Source organism: Balaenoptera physalus (genome assembly GCF_965194825.1).
Source record: "Balaenoptera physalus genome assembly, chromosome: 12".
Classification (NCBI taxonomy): Eukaryota; Metazoa; Chordata; class Mammalia; order Artiodactyla; family Balaenopteridae; genus Balaenoptera; species Balaenoptera physalus.
This window is the reverse complement of record NC_138897.1, coordinates 24,519,650-24,541,181: the sequence shown is the minus strand read 5'-3', so window position 1 is coordinate 24,541,181 and position 21,532 is coordinate 24,519,650. Positions and strand designations below refer to the sequence as shown.

The 21,532-nt window shown below is 47.0% G+C and overlaps 1 protein-coding gene across 6 annotated transcripts in view; it reads right to left on the bottom strand.

Annotated features, from left to right (window-relative positions):
* MYO5B (myosin VB) overlaps positions 1-21,532 on the bottom strand; it is a 361,242-nt gene that overhangs the window by 131,229 nt on the left and 208,481 nt on the right. For all 6 annotated transcript variants that reach the window (XM_082416526.1, XM_082416523.1, XM_082416524.1 and 3 more), the window contains exons 7-10: positions 20,628-20,709; positions 14,861-14,968; positions 10,928-11,037; positions 5,840-6,105 (exon numbers count right to left, since the gene is read on the bottom strand). In XM_082416526.1, coding sequence (XP_082272652.1) covers positions 5,840-6,105; positions 10,928-11,037; positions 14,861-14,968; positions 20,628-20,709 — 566 coding nt within the window. The remainder of the gene's footprint in view (positions 1-5,839; positions 6,106-10,927; positions 11,038-14,860; positions 14,969-20,627; positions 20,710-21,532) is intronic.

Here is a 21,532-nt window from a genome sequence, read left to right as displayed (position 1 = left end):
CCACCACTACCACCAACAGGCAAAGCCTCTTGCTGGGGATCCCTTGGAAGGGAGGAGCTATCTATTTAAACTCAAGGCACTAAGACAGTATGTACCTATAATAGAACTGAGGCATGACATTGTACGTATCAGTAGCACTGCAGTCATAACACTTTTACGTGCCATTAACAATGGGGAGACCTTCAAGGTGGCAGAGGAGTAAGACATGGAGTTCACCTTCCTCTCCACAAATACAACAAAAATACATCTACACGTGGAACAACTCCTACAGAACACCTACTGAACGCTGGCAGAAGACCTCAGACTTCCCAAAAGGCAAGAAACGCCCCACGTACCTGGGTAGGGCAAAAGAAAAAAGGAAAAACAGAGACAAAAGAATAGGGACAGGACCTGCCCCACTGGGAGGGAGCTGTGAAGGAGGAAAAGTTTCCACACACTAGGAAGCCCCTTCACTGGTGGAGACAGGGGGTGACGGGGGGAAGCTTCGGAGCCACAGAGGAGAGTGCAGCACCAGGCGTACGGAGGGCAAAGCGGAGAGATTCCCGCACAGAGGATCAGTGCTGACCACCAGCTTCCCTGGTGGTGCAGTGGTTAAGAATCCACCTGCCAATGCAGGGGACATGGGTTCAAGTCCTGGTCTGGGAAGATCCCAACCCATATGCTGCAGAGCAACTAAGCCCATGAGCCACAACTACTGAGCCTGTGCTCTAGAGCTCACCAGCCACAACTACTGAAGTCCACGCGCCACAACTACTGAAGCCCACACGCCCTAGAGCCTGTGCTCCGCAACAGATAAGCCACTGCAATGAGAGGCCCGCGCACCACAACAAAGAGTATCCCCCGCTCACCGCAACTAGAGAAAGCCTGCGTGCAGCAACGAAGACCCAACACAGCCAAAATAAGTAAATTAATTAATTAATTAAAAAAGAGAAAGTTTATAAAAACTAAAAAAATTTAAAGAAAAAGAATTAGAAATGAAAAAGAAGTAACAACTGACACTGCAGAAATACAAAGAATCATGAGAGACTGCTACAAACAATCATATGCCAATAAAATGGACAACCTGGAAAAAACAGACAATTTCTTAGAAAAGTACAACCTTCAAAGACTGAACCAGGAAGAAACAGAAAATATGAACAGACCAATCACAAGCATTGAAATTGAAAATGTGATCGAAAAACTGCCAAGAAACAAAAGCCCAGGACCAGATGGCTTCACACGTGAATTCTATCAAACATTTAGAAAAGGGCTAACACCTATCCTTCTCAAACTCTTCCAAAATATAGCAGAGGGAGGAACACTCCCAAACTCATTCTACAAGGCCACCATCACCCTGATACCAAAACCAGACAAAGATACTACAAAGAAAGAAAACTACAGGCCAATATCACCGATGAACACAGATGCAAAAATCCTCAACAAAATACTAGCAGACAGAATCCAGCAGCCCATTAAAAGGATCATACACCATGATCAAGTGGGGTTTATCCCAGGAATGCAAGGATTCTTCAATATACGCAAATGAATGTGATACACCATATTAACAAACTGAAGGTTATAAACCATATGATAATCTCAACAGATGCAGAAAAAGCTTTCGACAAAATTCAACACCCATTTATGATAAAAACTCTCCAGAACGTGGGCACAGAGGGAACCTATCTCAACATAATAAAGGCCATATATGACAAACATCACAGCCAACATCGTTCTCAATGGTGAAAAACTGAAACCATTTCCTCTAAGATCAGGAACAAGATAAGGTTACCCACTCTCACCACTATTATTCAACATAGTTTTGGAAGTTTTAGCCACAGCAGTCAGAGAAGAAAAAGAAATAAAAGGAACCCAAATTGGAAAAGAAGTAAAACTGTCACTGTTTGCAGATGACATGATACTATACATAAAGAATCCTAAGGATGCTACCAGAAAATAACTAGAGCTATTCAATGAATTTGGTAAAGTAGTAGGATACAAAATTAATGCACAGAAATCTCTTGCATTCCTGTACACTAACGATGAAAAACCTGAAAGAGAAATTAAAGAAACACTCCCATTTACCACTGCAACAAAAAGAATAAAATACCTAAGAATGAAACCTACCTAAGGAGACAAAAGCCCTGTATGCAGAAAACTATAAGACACTGATGAAAGAAATTAAAGATGATACAAATAGATGGAGAGATATACCATGTTCTTGGATTGGAAGAATCAACACTGTGAAAATGACTATACTACCCAAAGCAATCTACAGATTCAATGCAATCCCTATCAAACTACCAATGGCATTTTTCACAGAACTAGGACAAAAAATTTTACAATTTGTATGGAAACACAAAAGACCCCGAACAGCCAAAGCAATCTTGTAAAGAAAAATGGAGCTGGAGGAATCCTGACTTCAGACTATACTATAAAGCTACAGTAATCAAGACAGTATGGTCTCGGCACAGAAACAGAAATATAGATCAATGGAACAGGATAGAAAGCCCAGAGGTAAACCCATGCACATATGGTCACCTTATTTTTGATAAAGGAGGCAAGAATATACAATGGAGAAAAGACAGCCTCTTCAATAAGCGGTGCTGGGAAAACTGGACAGCTACATGGAAAAGAATGAAATTAGAACACTCCTTAACACTATACACAAAAATAAACTCAAAATGGATTAAAGATCTAAATGTAAGGCCAGACACTATAAAACTCTTAGAGGAAAACATAGGCAGAACACTCTGTGACATAAATCACAACAAGATCTTTTTTGACCCACCTCCTAGAGAAATGGAAATAACAAAAATAAACAAATGGGACCTAATGAAACTTAAAAGCTTTTGCACAGCAAAGGAAACCATAAACAAGACAAAAAGACAACCCTCAGAATGGGAGAAAATATTTGCAAATGAAGCAACTGACAGAGGATTAATCTCTAAAATTTACAAGCAGCTCATGCAGCTCAATATCAAAAAAACAAACAACCTAATCCAAAAATGGGTGGAAGACCTAAATAGATATTTCTCCAAAGAAGATATACAGATTGCCAACAAACACATGAAAGGATGCTCAACATCACTAATCATTAGAGAAATGCAAATCAAAACTACAATGAGGTATCACCTCACACTGGTCAGAATGGCCATCATCAAAAAATCTACAAACGATAAATGCTGGAGAGGGTGTGGAGAAAAGGGAACCCTCTTGCACTGTTGGTAGGAATGTAAATTGATACAGCCACTATGGAAAACAGTATGGAGGTTCTTTAAAAAACTAAAAATAGAACTACCATACGACCCAGCAATCCCACTATGGGGCATATACCCTGAGAAAAGTATAATTCAAAAAGAGATATGTACCACAATGTTCACTGCAGCTGTATTTACAATAGCCAGAACATGGAAGCAACCTAAGTGTCCATGGACAGACGAATGGATAAAGAAGTTGTGGCACATATATACAATGGAATATTACTCAGCCATAAAAAGAAACAAAACTGAGTTATTTGTAGTGAGGCAGATGGACCAAGAGTCTGTCATACAGAGTGAAGTAAGTCAGAAAGAGAAAAACAAATTCCGTATGCTAACACATATATATGGAATCGGAAAAAAAAAAATGGTTCTGATGAACCTAGGGGCAGGATAGTAATAAAGACACAGACGTAGAGAATGGACTTGAGGACACGGGGAGGGGGAAGGGGAAGCTGAGACGAAGTGAGAGAGTAGCATTGACATATATATACTACCAAATGTAAAATAGATAGCTAGTGGGAAGCAGCTGCATAGCACAGGGAGATCAGCTCGGTGCTTTGTGACCACCTAGAGGGGTGGGATAGGGAGGGTGGGAGGGAGGCGCAAGAGGGAGGGGATATGGGGATATAGGTATGCATAGAGCTGATTCACTTTGTTATACAACAGAAACTAACACAACGTTGTAAAGCAATTATACTCCAAAAAAGATGTTTAAAAAAAAAAAAAACAGCAAGAACAGTGAGTCTCCACATTAATCTTCCCACACCGAAAACTCAGTAAAAATAGATTCTTGCCCAGGTAGATTAAGGGAACCAGGTCAGATGCTGCATCCTGACTTTCTCTAGCTCTTACATCAGAAGGTTACACTAAAGGTCAGTTTTTTTGAAACCCAATTACCTGAAAATACTCATGGCAGAGGGATGAATGACACAGAATTAATTACTGACAGCTTGGTAGTATGTTTCCACGGTGCACAGGCTGTTCTATGTTGCTCTACCCAGAGCAACTGGAAGGGCCGAGTCAAAAACAGGCTCTCGATGGAGCAGAAGAGAAGTGGCATGTCCACAGTCACTCGGCTAGGACCCTGGAGAGCCCGGGGAGGACGCATTCTCCTGCCTCCCCCCAGGTCATCCTCCACTGTGCTCCTCATCACCTAGGAGGTGGCTTTTTTCCTACCATCTGGACTGTGCTCCTGTCCCAAAGGGTCTCCCCCCACTGCCCGTGTTCTACTCTCTCCTTGAAAGATCGAGCTCAAGCCTCACCTTCCACGTGAAGCTCTTCCTGACTGTGCCAACAAGCGTGCACTCTTCTGCCTTGAAACTTGTACAGCACCAAGTGTCCAAACCCTCAAACCGACCCTGTTACAATTTCTTCTGTTGTCTCTTGTATTATGTAGCTTGTGCATGTGACTTAACTCCTCAGCATGTTCTGGAAGCCTCTGTGATGCCAGAAATCAAGTTTCCTGCCACAGCATGTGACATGATTTGATTCGAAGCCCAGTGATGAACAAGAGCAGCAGAGATGGAGCTGGGACAGCCTATCTTTGCACGGGAAAGCGGCCGCTTCTAGAGGAGGTTTTCCTTTACTACAGCCTCAACATAAGGCGAGCACCAGCTTTTCAGCCCACTGAGCAGTCGTTTCTACCAGAGTATCATGGCTCTTACAACTCTGCACTTCTAAGGGTTCAAAGTTCTATTTTAAGACAGAAACCATGACCTCTATGATATAAAGATCCAGGAGGATTTCATCTATTATTAGCTTAAAGAGGGCAGGACATTGATCATAAAAGAAGTGCAGGTAAGGTTTCAACCCAGTACGTATAATTTCAAGCAATTCTAGAAGGACCTGGAATGCACCTAAGAGAGACTTGCGGCTCAAAACTTCCTTTCAAGCTATGGAAACTGAAGAATAGAAGGGCTGTGATCTGTAGAGGGTCATTCAGCTAGCTGGGGACAGCAGTGAGTCAGAAAGCCAGTCTCCTAGTGCCTAGTGAAGTACACTTTCTACATGCCAGGTTGCCTCTCCCTGTAAGTTACACCGTTATGAGTAACCGTCTTTTCCACTAGGCTAGAATTCTAAAATGCAGAGAAACTTCAGGAATGACCACACACAATATCAATCTGTATCGCAGCACTGGGCACAATTACAGTATTAAAACAATCACCTTGATTGGTGACATCGTGAATGAGGTCGGATGATAGTTTTAAATAAAACATAGCTGAAGTAGAAAACCTGAATTTAAGTTCACAGAAACCTCCAGTCTGATGTTGGACAAGACACTGCCATCTCTGGGCCTCAGTTTCCCAAAAGGACAAAGGGATGTCTGTGGGGTTTCTCAGTGGGGGAGCTACTGGTGTTTGATAGGGTCCATTCTTCCTCGGGACTGTCCTCTGTACTGTAGGACACCTAGCATCCCTGGCCTTGGGCCACCAAGTGCCGGCCTCAGAGACCCAGTCACTGTGACAATCAAAAATGCCCCCTTCCCCTATATTTCACACTCCCCTGGTTGAGAACCACCAGGAAGGTCTCCAGGGTCCCCGCTGGCTCTACAATGCCAGCAGGAAGACACCAGTGATCAGCGGGAGCAGGCACAGTCCTACCCGTAGATGTCCAGGACCCCGATGAAGGAGTGCTGCTTGAGGGAGGTGTGCAGGGCCTTGTTGATGTGCCCCACGATCCAGTCAAACAGCTGGGCGTAGATGTGCTTGGCCAGGGCGTTGCGCGCGTTCACCACCTGCTGCAGGGACATGGTCTTGACGTAGGTCTCCGAGGTGGTGACCAGCTTGCGATGGCACAGCCAGTGCTGCATCTGACTGTGCTCCACCCCCAGCAGCTGGCAGAAGTTGCTCAGGTGTTCATCCTCGGGCTGGAAGAGACACGGGAGAAGGGTTCAGGAGGGGCGTGGAGGACAGCCCACCACCATGCTCTAGGGAGGGAAGGAACCCAACTCTAGGCCCCCCAGAACCCCACTTCATCCCTAGCCACTGCCCCAGCCATCCCATGCACTCTCACACCACTAAGTGACAACTGGGGCCCAAAGAGTGTCGCTCAAACTGATAATACCTGCTAATGAACAAATCGTCAGCAGGGCTTTAAAAAACAACTCTCCACTTTCCCTGTCCCCTCCTCCCCTGCCAGGGCCTGAAGGGTAACTGGAGGAGAGGGTTCTGGAGTGAAGGGAGCAGGATGAGAACTGATAACTTAGGAACAGATAATCCATTAAGAATAAGGAGCCAGAGGCAAAATCACAGTGAATGTAGCTTCCAACTGCGGAGTTCCACATGCAGCGCTCAATCCACAGCCCCGGAAAGGTCCTCGCTTTTGAGGGTTACCCTGGGCTAGCACGCGGTGTAGAGCAGTGCGCTCGGAAACGAGCCCTGAGCTGACCCCCCTGGACGATGGCAGCACACTGACATCACACCGTCCTAAGCTTCCAAGCAGATTTGCTTTCATCTTAGCCCGGGTGATACTAAACACATAACTGAACTTATTTACATTCTTTAAGCACTTGCCACTTGGAAAGAAAGTGAATCTAGGTGGAAAGCTAGGACAAATGGCAAAAATTAAGGAACAAATTTTGACTTGGGAAGATCACTTGGAACATTGTAACTGATATTCATGTTTAGAGCTGGGAAAAACTAGGGATCCCTCCAGCGTAAGTCCCTTCGCCATACAGGTAAGAAACTGAGCCCCAGAGAAGTACAAGAACGCACCCAGGTAGCCAGCTGCATTTCATCTTGACCCTCAGTTACCCAAAGTACCAATCACATCATCTTGCCCTTGAGTCCCTGATAACCAAGTCACCCACAGAGTCTTGTCTTATTTCACCCAAGTGTGTAGGTGTCCGGGGTCGCCCTTGCTGCCCATTCACAACACCCGACAGAAAAACTGCTTTTCCTCTAGAGGTTCTTCTCGCCCATTATTCATTCCCTCATCTAAATCCCCCAAGGGAAGTTGATAACCCAGCCATGAGCCTGCTGGAGAGCTTAATAACTCCAAGACTGAAAGGGAATCCTTTAGAGTGTCATGTGCCACCTCCTAATGGCCCTGAATTGCTTGTGGGAATCATTTTCTGATGATGCTGCCACCACGTAGGATGTAAATGCAGGTTTGTTCAATGAAAATTAACACAGATAACTGTACCATTTCCCCAGGCCAATTTTTCTCCCTCCTACAGATACTTAAAATCCATCTACCCAAATACACACAATTACAAAATATTAAAATGTCAGAGTAGGAAAGAACCTCCAAAAATCATTAAGGCCAGTTTTTCCGGAGTATGGTTTGTGGAGTTGGAGTAATAGTTACAAAGGTCATTAACTGGGTTTACTCAACAAAAGTGGGGGGCGGGGAGAGTGACAATAGGTTGAACGTGGTGGAACTGGCTTGTTAACGTACTCTGTAAACACACACACACACACACACACACACACACACACACAGCGTTCCACAAGTTCTGGAACTTTTCAATCATCACCACGGGACAGGTTCCCATTGGCTGCAGCAGGGAGTGGCCTGCCCATCTATTACCCGCTCCTGACTGTTGATTAAAGGTATTAACTGAAACTGATTTAACATTATGCAATTACACTTAAGCTTAATTAAATGATGCTAAATCCATTAAAGACAGCCAGCATCATAGGCAGCTGATGAGTTTTGTGGGCCCATGTTGCCAAATTCAAGAAACAAATTGCCTCTGGTGTCCGAGTAATTGCATGCTATTGCATCTCCAAGGTAACTCTGGCAGTTATGGAACATATTTTCATGCTTTAATTAAAAATAACAACTACCAAGCAGAAGGCACACTGCATCTGGACAGACACCCCTTCCACAGTAGGCGGTCCACCCTACGCACCCAAGGCATAAACCAAAATCCTTGCACTAGCAACCATTTAGCAAAGCATTTCTCGAGCGAGCACACACTGTGTGCCCAGCAGCGTGCTGGGCACCGATGGGGAACATCAGGCTAGTGGAAGACAGCCCCAGCTCCAGGGACTGACCGTGCAGAGGAAGGAGCAGGGCTGGCAGTGGTGTGGGGCAAGAACGCTGGCTGGGCTTTGCCATTAACTGTCATTATGACCTTAGAGAGAGAGTTTCCTCTCTCTGGGCCTTAGTCTTTCCAACCCTGCGAAGGGAGACAGATGCTCAGAAGGTCCCCTCTGGCTCTGCCAACAATGATGATAACAGTCGAGAACTCAAGCCCTCGAGCCCTGTGCCAAGGTGGGTAATATCACCCCCGCCCGCAGATAAGGAAACAGAAAGGTAAGAAACTATCAGTAAGTGGCAGAACCAGGATTTGAACCCTGGCAGCCCTGACTCCGAGTTCTCACTCTCAATTAGCTCTCGACACAGCCTTTAACTGGAGAACAATATGAGACCAGCCTAGACCACGTACCTGAGCTCAAAAACCTCTGACTTCCTGTCGTCTCTGAGAGTAAGGGCCTGGTGTCCAAGCCTCCACCTGTCAGCCATCCTCCCCTCCCTCCAGCACCATTTGTGTCCTCCGTCCCCCCCTTCCCCAAGTGTGCCCTGATATCCCTCCTTCACACAGTCTTTACACACACACTCAGTGGGTGCCAGTGTGTGTCAGGGTTAAAAGAGTGAGCACAGGAGACACTGTCCTGGAGTTTAGTGGGGGAAACGGGCATCGATCAAATACCACCAGTAAACGTTCACTTTCCTTCTCACCCGAAGGTCCCTGCAGAGGCTGGGGCGGAAGATCAACTCTAAGATCAGAGAGACACTTCCCTGATAAGCCCAAGTCCTGGCTCTCCAAAGAGGCCCTGGTCCTGCTCAACCCACAGCCACAGGCGTGCAGGAACTCACTGGCCCTGGTCCTCGGGCCTCACCACCAGCCCCGCCCAGGGCTCATCAATTTGCTCACTTGTGGCACCCCTGAGCCTAGGGAGCCTCCATCATCCATCCATCTGCTTACTGGGCATCTGCCAAGTCCTGGGTGCTGTGCTGGGTGCTGGTGATACAACAGTGAGCAAACAGTCTCCGTTCGCATAGACTGTGGAGTCTCATTAGGGAGAGAGACACACAGCAAATCATCACATAATAAATGTAAAATTACAACCACGCTGAGAGATATGGAGGAGAGGCATGAATGCTGTAAGAACCCACGATGGGGGATGTGACCAGGATGTGACCTTGAGAATAAGGAGACTGGGCGAAGGGGAGGGTGGAGGCCAAGGGAAATCTGTCAGCTTTCCTGCATTTGGCCAGCCTAAATCAGGAGTTTTTCAATGCCAATGTTCCTAAACTCACCTGTCCCCGACACTAGGCAGAGTACGGTTGCCCTAAGGAACTGGGGGACATTTATGGGGACGTGCTGGGAGGGGAGGCAAAGACTCTTTGTGCCTTTCTCAAGAGGGACAATGCTTCACTGGCCCTAAAGAGCGTCTGGCCTGCACTAGAGGCCCATCCGCCACCCCACCAAGGCACCGGGTTCTCCTCTGCCCACCTCAATCCGTCTCACAGCATCACCACGGCCAACCACACTGCCCCGCCACACACACACAGGCACATACACGCAGACAGGCACACGCACACACGCCGATGTCCCGGGGCACCGAGCACTGCCCGGCTCCAGCATTCCCTGCTTTCCCACTGGGCCCAGCGGGTGATCCTCTCATGAGGCTGCAGACTCCGTGCCGAGGATGGCGGCAGGCCTGATGGGGCCAGGGGCTCCAAACCCAAGGCTATTTCTCTTGTAGGTGTATGGGGGTGATGAGCTCGGCCAAGTGCCAGCTACCATTCAGGACTTCCTCTCCCTCGAGGCAGGGCCGGGTTTAACTGGGTTAAAAATGTCTGCACAGTTGAAAAAGGATCAGCTTGTGCGTGTCCAGGCCACGCGCCCACATTCATATTCCGTAGTCCTGTCTTCGGTATTTCCCCAGTTATTTAAATTCTAAGACCGTGGTAGCAAGACTCATACTTCGTGCCTCCCAGGACTTGGCCATAAATGGACACAAAAGAGGCCTAAGAGAAACAATTGCAGATTCCTTACTCAAGGTCAGAATATCAGTTTTTTAGCCCAGCCCGACACCATCACATACCAGAGAGCCCACAACATGCTGTCTATACTACTTGTAACCGGCAGTGCTCCCCCACCCACCCACTTAAGACATTTTTTATCTACCACATATAAGGTACTACACTGGGCACCGAGGAAGTAACAGTCAGTAAGAGCATTTATGGAGCACTTCACAGTTTGCAATACTGTCATATAGATGTCTCAATATTCTCCTTTGTACTGTCAAAATCTTGGCAACTGTGGTTATCTGTCCTGTCCACCCAATTAGATTGTAAGCTCCTTGGAGACAGTCACCAAGTACGGTGTCCAACACTCCTTCATATCCCTGCAAGCACAGACCGAAAGTACTCATGAGCTGGTAACACTGTAGAATTCCATGGACCTCGGGTACTTGGGAAATTAAATCATCAAAAATAATTTATTGAGTAACCACTAAATTCCCCGCCCTCAGCGACAGAAACTTGATGGCAGCTGATTTGAAAAGGATTTGTTGTTTTAAATAATTATCAGTAAGGGAACAGAAGCCATTACTCTTAAGAATAAATAACCTATGAATGTCCTTTAAGCGTAAAGACATTTCAGTTGTATAAAATCGTACGAACAGAGTAAATTGTGTACATGTTATCTCTGGTGCTGGTGGGCAACTTACTGATATACTACAGGATTCACCATCGCGCTCGGCTTGAATCTCCACATTTCCAAGGTGTAGGATGGAAGCAATTATCTTAAAAATGTTTATCTGATGGGACTCTCTTACTCCTGGGGAAAAAAAAAATGAATGAATGACACTCAATATCCACGGTAAGATAGAAAGGATGTTTTACCCTCTTTTTAAGGACTTAAGAAAAAATGTTTCATTTTCCTTTCTGGGCCAGTGACTCCTAAATTGATCCAGGCTCCTCACCAAGTAATTACCACTCACAGTAACAGCTCAGAGGGCAAAGGGGCTCCTTGGACTAAAAGATAAATATCTTCACGGTGATTGTCCTGATCAAAACAGATGGGTCACGCTACCATTTTCACTTCTCCAAGAGCAAAGGAGAGGCAGCAATCAAGCAGACCCATTTTGGACTTCATTTCAGTCAACATTTTATGGATGTTTTTATGAGTTTAATAAGAATGGTCATTTATCTGCAGTCATTTTTCCCCCAACGTAATATCCTGCAAACATCTGTGACACACATCTGAAGTGCCAACGGAGAAAGAAGAGGAGAAACTTCTCCTGGGGGTGCTGTTATGGGGCTGGACGGCCACCTGGCCCTTGGCTGTTCCCCTGGGGGCTGTTGTTTACCACACTATCTGCTCCGTCAGTTACAGACACACACACCTACTCTGGAGCCACTGACAGCAGATATCTACTGTCGATTTTGTTATTTATGCATGTGAGTTATCAAAGACACGGATACTCTCTTAAAATTTATATTTAGCTTTAAGGCATTATCATTTCTTTTTGAATTACCAAATACTTCAGACTTAAAAAAAGGCTACAGACTAATATAATGAACACCAGTTGACCTACCATTCAGTTTAAGAGATAATACAGTTGCTCTCCAAATTCTTCCCCAGATGCAGTTACTTATTTTTAAGGCAATATTTTACTCAGGCTTAAAAAAAAAAAAAGTCAGTGACACCTATATAAATGGGAGTAAAGATGTGTCATGTTAGGATTAAAAACTTTACTCAGATAATCAACAAAGTGGACAACCCAAGCATGAACTAGACAAATTAACTCTACACTTTAATAGTGTTAGATGACCACTACTGTGTAAACTTCATAGGGTCAGGGATTTCCTTTTAATTTTTATTACACAACATCTTCAAAATATACAAACTTAAAAAAAATTACAACGAATCCCTGTTCTTGCTTCATCATTATATCCCCAGTGCCTGGCACACAGTAGGTGCTCAGAAACATGAGTGACAGGATGACTGTATTGATACTTGTTACGCAGACGGAAGTCCTTGCAAATGTCTACAGAAATGCATGCATTGTTCAAACATCTGGTTTTACTTAAACTAATAATCCAAAAAACAGCCAGAGGGTGAACAATTTAGGCAGATGTCCTGAGTGTAACTGAGTCGGAGCGGCAAAAGAAAGACCAGCTAAAGCCAGAGGCTGAAACCCAGGACAAGACAGGAGGCTGGACGGTTCTGCACCTGTATAGGCAGTAAAGCACTGTAGAGTGCTCTCAAGTAAGTCCCACAGAAGAACTAGTCAGGAAGTGGGTGCTGGGCCCATCACAGGATGAGAGGGATAGCTCACTTTCCTCTCCCCTTCTCTTATTCTTAGGAACCAATGCTTTGTTAATTTCCAAAGACCTAACCACCCTGTCATAGTAGGAGTTTAAGTAGTAGATACTGGATGACTGACTATGGAATCCTAACAATAGTTAGGATTCCTATGCTATACCGACCAGAAAGTCCCTTTTTAATACAGGATTATCTGAATAAGCAGTACCCCTTTACAGGAAGCAACAAAACGAAAAAAAAAAAATCCAACACTAAATCTGAAAGGCTCGTAGCCCACAGCCTGTTTTTGTAAATAAAGTTTTATTAGAACAGTCATGTCTTTCCTTTTACATTTTGTCTATGGTTACTTTTGCACTATGGTGGCAAAGTTAAGTAGTTGCTACAGAAATCGTATGGCCAAGAGGGCCCAAAATATTTACTATCATATCCTTTAAGAAAAAGTTTGCCAACCTCTGGAATTTAAAAAATGGCCATGTTTATTAAAGAGTAGAGAAGAATGGCTTATAAAAATAATTAATTTTTAAAATTCCATTTGCTTTGAGAATTAAAGTACCTGGTCTCCTTAAGGGCCTTGGCGGGAACAACCATCTCCTTGGATCAGCTTATGCCCACTGCTCACACCAGCACTACAGGGGCCTTCTCCTTTCTTAGCCAACTGCTTTCCTCCTCAACATCAAGTCTCCTCTATACCTGCTCCCCAACTCTGGAGAATAAAACAGCTCTGTGGTGCTGGGGAACTCAGGGACACCTGTACCCAGTTTATCATCTCTCAGCTTCAAATCCGCCCTTCTTTGCCCTGCTTTGTCACCCTGGTGCTAGACCCTGTAAACACTTCCCCGCTGCCTGCTGGTGGCATGTCACACTTGGTCAACAGAGGGCACTGCAAGGACTTCACAAGGCAAGAGCAGCAAGAAGCCATCTCCATTCCTGGTTCTGGCCCTCCACAGTCATCAGTATCAGCTACCTACCAGGTGAGTTCCAGCTGTGTCTTCAGGCCGTGCTGCCCCATTAGCAGCTGCTTCTGAGAAGTTCTGGCTCCACCACAGCCCAGGGCACTACAGGCTGCTTACACAGACCAGGGATGGCCCACACCCTCTGGCAGGTTCCTTTACCGCCAGAGGGCTTCCTGATCTTGGGGCAGCCACATCCTCCTAGAAGTGATCGAAATCTCAGCCTGGCATGGGGGGCTCTCCTAGTCAATAGCTCCTGTACTGGCTGCTCCGCCTCACCCTCAAGACAGTTCTTTTACACGCACTATTTCTAGACCCCTAAAATCCTCTCATTTATAGTTAATTATCTACTACTGCTCTTGTTAACAATTATAGTAATTTTTCTCTTTTGGAATAACCAGTGTGGTTTCTGCCTCATGGGTACAAAAGACAAACCACATCTATCCACCAGTTATCCAGAGAAGTGAACAGCGCTCAGATTTCAGCACATGAAGTCCTGACTTTCTCCCCATATGGAGATCAGGGCGTGTCCTGTTTGGCCATGCTTTATTTGGCCATTGGATGAAACCTCCCTGATTCCCAAAGAACCTAAGAAATGCTGCTCTGGGTTGGTCACATGACTCAAAAGCCAAATGTCTGTCAGGGAGGGGCTGGGAAAAGCACCAGGTCCTCCTGAGCCACTCTGTGGATTTCAGGTTAACTTCCCAAGCTTCCCCTTTTCTGGCTGCAGATCCCAGGAATTTACCACTTCAGTTTTCCAGTTAAGCACAGACTGCCTTCCACTTTACCACTTGGGGGCTCTTTTCCCCCAAAACTGGCTGGGGAAAGGGGCAGTTTTCTCCAGCTCTACTGTCTTATATGACCCAGAAGGACAGAGAGATCTTGATTTATGGATTCCACTGCTAAGTTCTATATGGAAACAGCAACAACAGAAATAACACTGTACGTATGGCAGAGCTACTAGACCTTTGCAGTCTGTTTCCCACTTGGAGACCCTGACTGTGGTACATGGGTGGTTTCGGTCCCTAAGGCATGTTCCTTCTGCTAAAACACACCGCCTCAAACCCTCAACACAAAAAGACACGGCTCTTCTTGGTTTTCATCCGTCGGTGTCAACACCCTGAGGGAGTGAAAAGGAGTACTTGGCAATGCCCGAGAGATCAACTTTCAAATCCTGTTGTTAAGAAAGGGCACCAAAGTTCCATGCCATAAGCTTTGGAGCCCAAGGGTTCGGATGGAATAAGAGTATGAAGATATTCACCAAGAGCAAGAGGGCTTCCCCACCAGCTCATGAAGGTTGGCAAGCAAAGTGGGACACTGCCGTGCTTTTTCTCCACGCGATCAACATTCTGGGCCCTTCTCCCCATCCCCAAGTTCCTTACCAAGGAGTGTGAAGGCTTGTCGAGTCTTCTCAAAGTCCTCAGCATCATCTACACCCTCGATGGACATGTCTCCTCCCTGTGACGTATAGAAGAAGTCCTCGGCACAGGCTGTGGTGGGAAAGGAGGTGAGGCATCAGGCACGGGAGGGACGCTTCATCCCCGGGTTCACCACAGACCATGCCCCACGAGGATGTCCACTCCCTGAGCAAGCTGACCCGGGCCAGAGTTTATTCCCAGCTGGATGTGGAACTCTTTCAAATATCATCTTTACTGACAACGGCAAGTGGGAGAGAAAACTGAGTAACAAAAGACAGAAAATTACAACACAGTGACAGAACCTGTTGTTGCATTTGTGTTAAAACTGATATGTGAAAAACAAGGGAACATAAAAGTCATGGCAAGTTCAAGTTACAGTAGCATTCACCACAGACTTGTTTTTTAAAAGGCTCTGATAGACACAGTAAAACGTACACCCACCCTAGAACCAGACTTCCATGACCGTCAATAATCTTAGTCTGACAACCTCGTTTGACACATGAGGGGCAACGATGCGCCCAGAGTGACACGATTTGTCTGTTTTAAACGCTGGGGCCCCTTGAGCTATTTAAGCACGTGTACAAATGCAGGCTGAGACTCTCATCCCCCGGCTTACTTCCTCTTCAGTCAGGCCTCTGCTAACAGCCTGGGGATGACTAGTGAGGAGGGGCCCAGGTTCCGCCATAGAATTCAGAGCCACCCTCAGTGGAGGGCAAAAGTGCAACGAGCCCTGGGGAGTATCTGAACTACAGGGCTTGAGAGCCAGCATGTAAGGCAGCAATTGCACCTCAACAAAATCACCCTCGAAAATCACTTCAACTTTCCACAAACTACAATGCCTTTGTGTGGTACAATTCTGTCCAGTGCTTGGCATTTCTAAGTGTATAATGTTTGATTTTGATAAGACGCCAAAACTGGACACTGGCTGTTCTCCCTCCTCCCCTGAAAACACCAGTTAAATGATTTTCTCTTGACCTGGGCACATACGGTTGAAGGCACATCAGTTACACATGCTTAGATGCAGCTTCATTGCAACTCCCAATTCTCCTTCAACACTTTGTCCTCCCGATTTGATCTCCGAAGAATTTCTTGAGTCTCTTTCCTTCCTCCATCCCGACTGCCACTATCCAGGGTCTGACCTGTTCAGCATCTGTTGTCTGGGGACTGTTGCAAAAGACTCTAAGTCTTTCTCCCTGCTTCTGCTCCTGTCCTTTCTAAATCCTCCTTTAAACTTCTGGTAACTCTGATCACACCACTCCCTACTTAAAGCCCTTTGGAGACACCCTCCTGCTCCACTGCCCTCAAGGCAAAGGTCCAACACCCTAGAAGGGCCTCCAGGACCTTTTGTGAAGTGGCCTCCTCCGACCACTCCAGACTCACGCCTAGTCCTTCCATCCCCACCTCTATGTCCCAGATACACCGGCTTCCTTACTGTCATTCCTCAGCTCTACCCCTGTTCATGCCATCAATGGCCCTGCAGACGTCTCCTTCCTGGTCTCTCCCACTTCCCACCTTGATCCTATGCTCCAAGCCACACTGCACTCCGCCAATTCCTCCCACTGGTCAAGTCCACAATACCAGGTCCAGCTAGGAAGTGGCAGAACTCAGCCCCAAACCCCAGTCTCACACACAACCAACAGGCAACACTGCACATGGGAATGAACAGCAGAATACTGGTCATGTTTTATGAGGGAAGGCTTCCTGGAGGAGTGACTTCAACCCACTCTGATGACTGCAGGCACCTGAAGTGGGAGACGAAGGACTGTGGCCCTGAGCTCACTTACAGCCACAGCAGAAGCGAATTCTGATGAAGCAAGTCACGTTAGGTCTTTGTGGAAAATAGCATATTTGGATCTTTCATATCTAATCACCCTGGAAGCTCTGGCACGGAGTAATGTAACAGCTTCAAGGGTTTAATAAAAGCATCAATTCTTTTTTTCCCTTTACACTCACCTTTCAAAACACCTCATTTGGTGATTTTTTACTGTGTCCATATGAAGATGACTGAATACAGTCGTCCCTCTGTATGCACAGGGAGTTGGGTCTAGGACCCCCCCCCCCACCTCCAACAGATACCAAAATTCACGGATGCTCAAGTCTCTTATATAAAATGGTATAGTACAGTCAGCCCTCCACAACCATGGATCGAATTCCAGTTGGTTGAATCCACAGATGCAGAACCTGCAGATATGAAGGGCCAAGTGTATATTTACTCCCATTTTTCAGACAGGCAAACTGGGCACCATAGGGCTTTAAGGGGTTTCCCAGGCTCACCCAGGGTTTGGCCAGGCCTGTGAGCCCATTCCTTGATCACCCAATTAAGGAGATGGTTATCTATGACATCCCATGACTTAGCCATAAATACAACCTACATCATAATCAAAAGTATCAGTTGATACACTAGAGTCACCTGAGACTCCAAAAAGAACACTAAGCTTTCATATTGGAGGGAAGGAGGCATTTTCAGCATCTATCAAAGACCTTTCATTGTCAAAGGCCAGGGTCCCACTGCCTGATGTTCTGAGTGAAACAGACCTCCCCACCCTTCCCTGCTTTGAGTTCCCAAACTCACAGGCCCAGCAGAGTAACTTCTTCCTGCTCAGGTTCATCACTGCAGGGGCCACCCCAGCCAATCACAGCATTCTCTACTGAATGATTTGAATCCAATCAAAATAATCATCTCCTTTCCATCTGCTTTAACGCTACAATCACCTCTGTTAACGTCACTCCCAGACCCTCTTAATAAGACAGACATCCCAACAGGATGCAGTCACTCTTCCCCTATTTGCTTTGCCTGCCTGGATCTCAGCTCTCCTTTTAGGCCTGTGAAGCCAATCATCCCATCCCAGAGAGGGGTCTCTTGTCCTCCAGTTTGGGTCTCTCTCTTTACTTAGAATTCCCACGGAGATATACATCACAAAATCCCCTATTAACTGGCTCACTGGATCAGACTAGTGTACAGAAGGGTCGTGAAGCCAGTGATTAGAGCAATGGACCATCAAGGCCACGGCCCGGGGTTTGCACTTCACCTGGGTAGGCTGTACTCTGACTTGTGCAAGGCAAGAGAGGGTGTTTATAAAACTGTATCTATGCAGCTACGGAAACGAAAAAGAAGAAAGGATTTATTCCTTATTACCTGAAGGCTGCATTTAAGGGAATGTGGGTCCATTATACCTCTTTTTACCATCATTTGTTCACACTCTAACACATTATTCACTGTATTATTTTTTTTAAATCTCATCCCGAGGTCATTTTAATGCAACAGACCACCAACCACAGGGCAGAGGAAAGTGGGGCTGTATGCACACCTGTCCACTTCATTCTCAAGACAAATGCACAAAATTCCTGCAGGGCCAAGGGGTCTTACAGAGATTTCTGTGCATTTGAACAGCACAGTTTAGGTGAAGAAAAGAGGGAAGGAGGGGAGGCAGGTCTGAATATTCACTAGGAGTCACTGGCTAGTCCTTCATTTATTTGATGTTTCCATCCATTCAACCAGGGTTATCTGTGGAACTATAAACGTTAAGCTTCAGGGCTCACAGCCCATCCACCCACAAGGCAGAAGACAGCCTCATGCCTGAGCACGAGAGCTTATCAAAGGCTCTTCACTTCACTCCAAGATGCTCTCAGAGGGCACACGCAGGTAAGAATGCAAGAAATGGATCCAATCGGGTAGTTTTCAACTGCTCCAGCCAGGGGCCCAAGGAGCCTGCACCTTGCTGAAACACGGAGAAAGGAAAAGTCATTTTTCTCCTCAATGCACTCCTGTAAGTGGGGGTGGGGGGGGGGGTGGGGAGGAGGATTTCTTTCCTATTACCTGAAAGTTACGTTTGGGATAAAATAGTCCAAATACAGCCAGATGGATCTTACCAGCATTCGTTCATTTTCTATAAAACTGACCCTAAGAAAAAAGTTTTCAACTCCCACAGGTTGGCCCTGAGAAGTCCAGCTGGGCCTGTGGAAGGAGGAGGGAGGATGGCAGTGGCCCTTAACGTGGCCTGCCTTCCTGGTCCCTTGTGACTGTAAGCCAGCATGAGAGCCCCAAGCTGCCAGCTCAGGGCAGTGCCCATCAAACAAGGCTTGTAACATTCACTCCTTGTCCGAGGAGTTTACAACTTCACTGGGGAGAATCAGACCTGCAAGCACAGAACAGCTAGAGTACAGCACAAAACCAGTCTAATGTGTATCATCCAAGGCTTCCTCCTTTGGGACCTCATTTAACTTGACTTTCCCTCAGCAGCTTCTGACCCACCTCAACTGTGCTTCGCCTTAGCATACCCTTCTCAATCCGTATTGTAAATGTAAGCGAAGCAAGGGCAGGACCCACAACATTTGGTTCAACACTGCATCCCCAGGGCCTAATTTGCCTGCATGGGGTTTAATGAATGAACGGAGGAGCCAGTGCTAAACTGCATGGCACAGGCACTGAGTGCCACCAGAATCCATATGCAAGTAAAGCAGAGAGTGAGGAGGGCAGACCAAGGTTTGAGCTACTTGATGTATTTTACCTACTGGGAGCATAGGCTGGAGTGGTCAGAGGTGGGTCTGGTGACGGGTCCTTAAGATGGTAAGGATTTGGCTCTGGGACAGTAAAGCCTCAGAAGTCTACTTCTCTCACAGCTGTGCAACAGCCAACTAATCTCTGTCTAGACACACAGTTGCACAAAAGCCAATTAACCTCTGTCTAGACACCCAGCTCTGTACACCATCTGCTAGTACTGGGCCTACCCACACCTCCCAGAAATACAGATGACAGGCCAGGGACAGGGAAGCTGCAAAGCCCCGAGGCGTGCCCTCACCACACGCATCCACCAGCAGATGGCCTGGAGGACTCAGTGGCAGCATTCAGCCAATATTCCAAGATAGGGCCGTGCACATAGAATGGGGAAGGCTCCAGGCCCGAGGAGCGGGGCTACGTCGGTATGGTGTCAAGAACTAAAGCCTGCTCGCCCTTCTTGCTCTGTCCTGGCTCTCAACTCCACTAGCTCCAAGTCAACAGTCTCCAGGCAGACAACAGTCTCTTAGCAGACAACAATAACAGAAACAGAGGGTGACTGGGACCCCCTGAAAGGCTGTCTTCCTACCTGATGGCAGCAAAACGCTGACGCATGCCCCTGGCACCCCACTCTGGCTGCTCCGCTCTGGCCTCCAGGCTGCAGGGTGGCTGTGGGCAGGCTGCCTGCCTGCTTGCGAGGAATCGGAGCACTGCTGCCCAGCTGAGGCTCAGTGGTCCAGTTAAACTCTTTAAGTTCCTCTCTCACCTTCTGTGGGGTCGCCCGGGATTCATCAATATGCCCCTTGAGCCAACCCCGTCTTACCCCTGCTTTATCCTCACCCCCTTCCTTCTTTTTCTTTGTCTCAATCCTTAAATATGACTTAAAACACGTCGGCCACAATTAAGTGATGCGCATTAGCTAAATCTCCAGATCCTCGTGGTTGAGACGCATTCTTCAGGGCGTCTAGAGTGAAAACATATTTTTCAAAATAATAATGCATGTCAATTCACTGGTGCTCTGCAAAACACTGTTCCACCCCCAGCCTCTTATCCTCTCATCTCCTGTGGGCATGAAACTCACAGAGGGGTGGGGCTGTGCCCACAGGTGAGGCAGAGCTAAGAACCCGCGACAGAGGACGCTGAGCCGCGCACACCTTCTCGCTCAGAGCCCCCAGATGCCCCACCCGCGGCAGCAGCAGCCCAGCCCCAGGACGGGCACGCAGCCCGTTTACTTACTTAGTGAGAGCTCTTCAAATTCCGGAAGACTGGCAGCCGCACAGAGCTGGTAAAAGATGTGGTAATTCCTCTCATCATCTGCCTGGAGGAGGAAAACAGTTAAGCAGTGTTAAGGGCAGGGACCCCCAAGATTGTCCCCTCGCCCATTCTAATTCCAGGGTGGCAGAGGTCAAGGCTTTTCCTTCACGCCTCTGCCACCTTCAATTCCCACCTACAGGTTTTTCGCTCACCGTTATGGGGCCTTCTGCCAACCAGAGGACTTTTACCTCTTGATTTATGCAGAACACAGGGGTTTTCTTTTTCCTCCTCTATAGAACATCACTGCTACCCCACAAGGGACGGCTCGGTGGATCAGCACCTGTTCAGATAACCGTGCTGCCGGGCTCATGGTGGGCTGACCGTCATTTCCCTGCTGCAGGCTCCCTTTCTCCTCTGGGACGCTTGGAACTAAGTAAAAGCTATGCCCTTGCCCATCATGTCAGGCTGGGATGGTCAGGAGAGGTCCATGACTGAGACAGGACTTCCAGGGGACAATGGGGCCAGACCTGCCTTAAACTGGCGGAGTGGTCGTGGTGGTGATGGGTGGGACGGGGGCTTCAAGAGGCCTGAGCAAGGGCAGCAAGGAAGAGGAAAGCCCACAGGGAGTCTGGCCAGAGCCGCGGCCAGCAGAGCAGGCTGCTTGCTCTGATGCAGTGAAATGAAGGATGTGGAGTAGTCCAACCAAACCTGGGAGGTGGAGAGAACCGCTCTCGGGGTTGTGAACTGCAATGACCACCACCGAAGGCCAGGGTGGAGGAGGAAGAGGGTCACCAAGAGGCCAAAGAGTAGTTGGGAAGGAGGGAACAAAAGGCGAGCAAAGAAGAACTCAGTCACATGAGAAGCGAGAACTCCATTTATTTGAAAAG